Source organism: Lepisosteus platostomus, chromosome 11, assembly GCF_059453375.1.
Source record: "Lepisosteus platostomus isolate fLepPlt1 chromosome 11, fLepPlt1.hap1, whole genome shotgun sequence".
NCBI lineage: Eukaryota > Metazoa > Chordata > Actinopteri > Semionotiformes > Lepisosteidae > Lepisosteus > Lepisosteus platostomus.
Window position 1 is genome coordinate 4,191,169 of NC_142621.1, and position 4,523 is coordinate 4,195,691.

At 46.4% G+C, this 4,523-nt stretch overlaps 1 protein-coding gene across 1 annotated transcript; it reads left to right on the plus strand.

Moving 5' to 3' along the window:
• The first annotated feature begins 278 nt into the window (after positions 1 to 278).
• Positions 279 to 2,540, plus strand: LOC148651805 (ankyrin repeat and SOCS box protein 17-like). The gene is made up of 3 exons (XM_088597973.1): positions 279 to 718; positions 1,101 to 1,380; positions 2,229 to 2,540. Exons 1-3 carry the CDS (start codon positions 282 to 284, stop codon positions 2,439 to 2,441), a joined length of 930 nt encoding a protein of 309 aa, XP_088454099.1. The 5' UTR covers positions 279 to 281; the 3' UTR covers positions 2,442 to 2,540.
• The last annotated feature ends 1,983 nt before the right edge of the window (positions 2,541 to 4,523 follow it).

Genomic DNA, 4,523 nt, shown 5'->3' on the forward strand with positions numbered 1-4,523 from the left:
AAGTCTTGCAGAAGATGATCTCAAGACGCATAAATAAAAAAAAAAACATCTATACATTAGAACAGCTGTAGAGTTTTTTTTTAAGACAAATATAGCGTTTCATACTATCGAAAAACGCTTAGAGGCGTTTTTTAAATAGAAATTAGGGTACAGACACACAATGTAAATATATGTTCCTGCACATGTGCTGTAAGCTTTACGCAGGAGTGTGCGTAACGTGTCGTCGCTCACTGTGATTATTAAAGGTACTGTGATGTCAAGCTTCTAGTTACTTTAGCGTTATGTTCTATTATTTTTTTTTGTATTTTCGCGAGATGTCGAATAGAGATAAAGTACAGCCCGGGATATCAGAGCCGGAAAATAAAAATGTGTTCCTCGACCTGTTATCGCGTGTTACACAAAGGGTGCCCTACCGGTTCCCGGGCCAGTGGGGATATCAGAGTTACGAGCCCCGAATCTACAGGACACTGGCTAAAATCATGAGACAGGCGACCGCGTTGGAGTTTAAGGCGTTGCTGACAGATTACGTCGATTTCGTCCGAACCGAGGACCTTCAGCTTGACGAACACTTCGCCCTGGAGTTCGCGGAAATCTGCATCAACACCATTCTCTACTGGGTGTTTGCGCGGAGAGGAAACCCTGATCTGGTGAAGACGCTACTGGATAAGACGACAGGTTATCCCGATGAACAAACTGATAACCTTGCACTCCTTTGGAGGTAATAATAGCGGTTTAAATATACAGACCCCTTTATTCAGCCCGGGTCCAGTTTATGCAGTTCGAAGTTTCTGTATTTGTAACGCACTCGACAATTGGCTTTTCCTTGACGTGGGGGTACTGTACAGTACCTCAGGGTTACTTAACCTTACTGTATGTCTCGCAAGATTCTTATTGCTGATTTTCCGTTTTTTTAAAGAAACGCTTTCACACCGTACCGCCCGGTCCTTCTTGGACTTTGTAAACAGTTTTTCTTTCCGTTTACTCTCGAAAAGGTGTAAACCAAAAAAAAAAAAGGTGACGCTCGATGTCGACCACAATAATGAAACTGGGAAGATAATGAACAGAGGTTAAAAAAAAACCCTTCTCTGTCAATGTTGTAGACCTTTCACCCCAGTTTACAGCCCCAGCCCCCTGAGTGGGGTCACACCCCTAAACTATGTTGCCCAGACGAGGCAGCACCGCGTTCTGAAGGTCCTGATGCAGTACGGGCTGCTGGAGAAGGAGAGATGCCCCGCGTTTTTCGTGTTCACCATCATGTTCTACCCGCCCCGACTACAAGTTCTCGACGAGCTGGACCTCGCCAACATCATGGACGGCGCCCGCAGGTGCATTGTTTTGTGCACCAGGGTGCTCACACACATCTCCGTCTCGGCCATTGAGGTAAGCACTTTGGACCAGTGTCACTGGCTGTAAAAGCTAAGTTGCACCAAAAAAAAAAAAAATCAAGAGAATTCTACGAATATGTACAAAGCTCATATAAGGCCACAGGATATGTTAAGGCTGCCTAGATGATCTTTTCAGCAAGATTAACCATTTTAACCAAATGTTTTCGTAAGGCACCTGTATGCTTCAAGAGCAGCAGGTTCCTGGAGCAGATGACCTGTCTGTGAGCTCCGAGGGTGAGATTCAGGGGCTGATGACAGCCAAACACTGAATAAGTGAAATGACAGAAGGGGTTTGTCGTCATATTTTTACATATAGTCTACATTTAAAAGTAAAATGTAGCATCACACTCTCCTAACACCAGGAAATACATTCAACTAAAGGATGAATATTTTTTTCCATTTCAAAGAGGGCAGTTAAGTGGTGCTACTCTTACAATGTATTGTAGAGGCTACAAGCAGGTAGCTCAGTGACCCAGAAGCCCTGAGCCAGTTACTGAAACAAAAGTCCAGGGGCTGCACACGTCTGATTTTTAAAAATACACTCTCAGACGTTTGAACGATAAAGCTGTTTGTACTTCGTTCCTGTTGGAGATAGTTGAAGTGAGAAACAGGAGCAATCTTCTGCTTTAGTTTCGGTTGTGCATCATTGCGGACTTCATTTTGGTTACCCGTCACGGCTCATCACTCGATCAGATTTGGGAACTTGCCCTTAAGAAACGTGGCGGTTTGCCGTCTTCGGCTGGCAGGGGATCTGATGACAACGTCCCACAGGGCAGAACTTCACCACAGTGGCTGGTCACCTTCCTGTTGCCGACTGCTGATGTGCTTGCGTTGCGTGTCTAGGCCCAGGTCAGATTGGGGCGCATGCCTCTCGTTCCTGACTGGAGAGACTGTATACCAGTGACCCGCTACAGAGACCCCTGCGAGCTCTCCCACCTGTGTCGGGTGACCCTTCGGGCATGGCTGCTGATGATCGGCAGCAGGAACCTGCCTGCCTCCATCAACGCCCTGCCTCTCCCTGCCGCCCTGCAGAACTTCCTGAACTTAGAATCCTGAAGGCAGGGCCAGGGCAGCAAACACGCAGACAATCTGGGCCCCCCTCCTGAGAACCCTACAGGACAACAAAAAGTAAAGCAACCCCTATACTGTACTAAACTGCAATGCTGTCCTTGCTTTTCATTATCACACACACCCAGACATCCTACACCTAATGATATGTAATTAGCACTTTTTGGAGAATGGTGACCATCAACAAACACTGCAGATCAGAGCAAACAGTTGCAACATATCATGGCCTGTCTTGCAATACCTGCTTGGTTGTCTCCTTTTGTCAAGAGAGATACTTTATGATCTAATAATGGGGTTGACTTCACAGTCATCTTTAATTGCAACTGTAATCATTTCTAGCTTTTGCCACAACAATAGAGTTCCGTGTCACTGAGCTGAGTCACTGGAGGTCTTGCAGTACAGTCTGGCTGAGCTTGTTTTTCTTTCTCTTTTAGACTTTTTTATGTAAAGCAATAGCAACAAATTCAGTAAGTAAACAGCAGCAGGCAAGCTGAACAAACAGCAAATGAGGGTCTTTGATCTCTCTGCAGTTACCCCAGCACCTGGGAAATGGACAACACCTCACAAAATGAATAGTGTGGGATGTCAGTATTTCAGCAAACAGAAAAAGGCATGAGCTTATTTCAAATATTGAGTGTGTATGCAGTTGTCTAAACATGCTCAAAAGACACACAGTCAGGATCTTGCGGGATTCTTACAAATGCTTTGTAAAGTATTAAAATTACGTTCAGCGTTGGACGTGCTGGCTGTGGTTTGACAGAAATCTAATTCAATTTATATTTACATGTTAACAGTTTGCATTGTCTGCCATGTCCACCCTATCTCCTGTGATGACAAAAGGCAGTTACAGTTTCCTGTTTTTCTGAATAGATACTGCCACTTAATATATGCAGGTGTTGTTGTTTCATAGAGTCAACCTGCACAATAGCAAAAAACATTTTTGAGAAGCAGAGCCAGCAACAAGAAGAATCCAGCTATTAGCTACAAACAACAGCTCATCCCCACAGTGTCACGCCCTCTGCAGCCAGAGGGCGCTCCTTCTCTGTCCTGTCCCTAGTTTCCGGTCTGCTGTCCTTCCTGTCCCTCTCTTTCCCTTGGGCTATATATTTCCGGGTCTTGCACTCTGTCCTCGCTCAGCATTGACGTTCGGATGTCCTGAGACCCGCCTAGCACCAGGGCGCCCCACGTCCGCTCCCTGAGGGCATAGGTTTCTATACGGCATTCCTGAACTCTTTGCATTATGAGCCCGGGCCTTTTTCCCGTCTCGCCGCTACGCATATGGGTCTTTTTCTGCTCTCCTGCTCCCCACGGTTAGTCCCTTTGGACGTCCGTGACAGAATGCTGAGCCACCTACTGACCCCGCGAGCGGCGCTTTTTTTTGTCTTGCCGCAGTTTTTTTTTCTCTGGGCTGTTTTTTTTTCAGTTCCTCTATTCTAATCACTGGATATCACTCCGATCTTCCGTGCCTGTGAGCGGGTCCTGTACCTGGCTTTCCTCGGGTAGATCACTCCGATATCAGTGATTGAATGTTGAGCTGGCTTGCCTATTCTCATTACTGGATATTACTCCGAGCTTCTGTGTCTGGAGCGGGTTCTCTTGCCTGGCTCTTCCTGGTCTGGCTCTCTCCGATATCAGTGATAGAATGGTAAGCTTTCTGCCGTTCCTCCATGCCTTTCGCTGGATATCACTCCGGGCATCTGTGTCTGTGAGCGGGCTTCGGTCTGGCTTTCCTCAGGTTGTCCACTCCGATATCAGCGTTAGTATGCGAACGTGCCCATTTGCCGTTCCTCCATTCTTTTGCTGGATATCATTCCGGGCATCTGTGTCTGTGAGCGGACTTCGGTCTGGCTTTCCTCAGGTTGTCCACTCCGATATCAGCGTTAGAATGTGAACGTGCCATTTGCCCAGTCTGCGGTATTTTTCCCCGGGGTTTTTGTGTTTTTTTTTTCTTGTTTTTTGCCTTTTTGTTTTGATTTTTTTCTTCCTGGTTTCCCCTCCTTTTTGGTCCCCCCTGCTCTCTGTGTCTCGGAACTTTGGTTCCTACCTGTTTTTGGTTCCTATCTGTCTTGT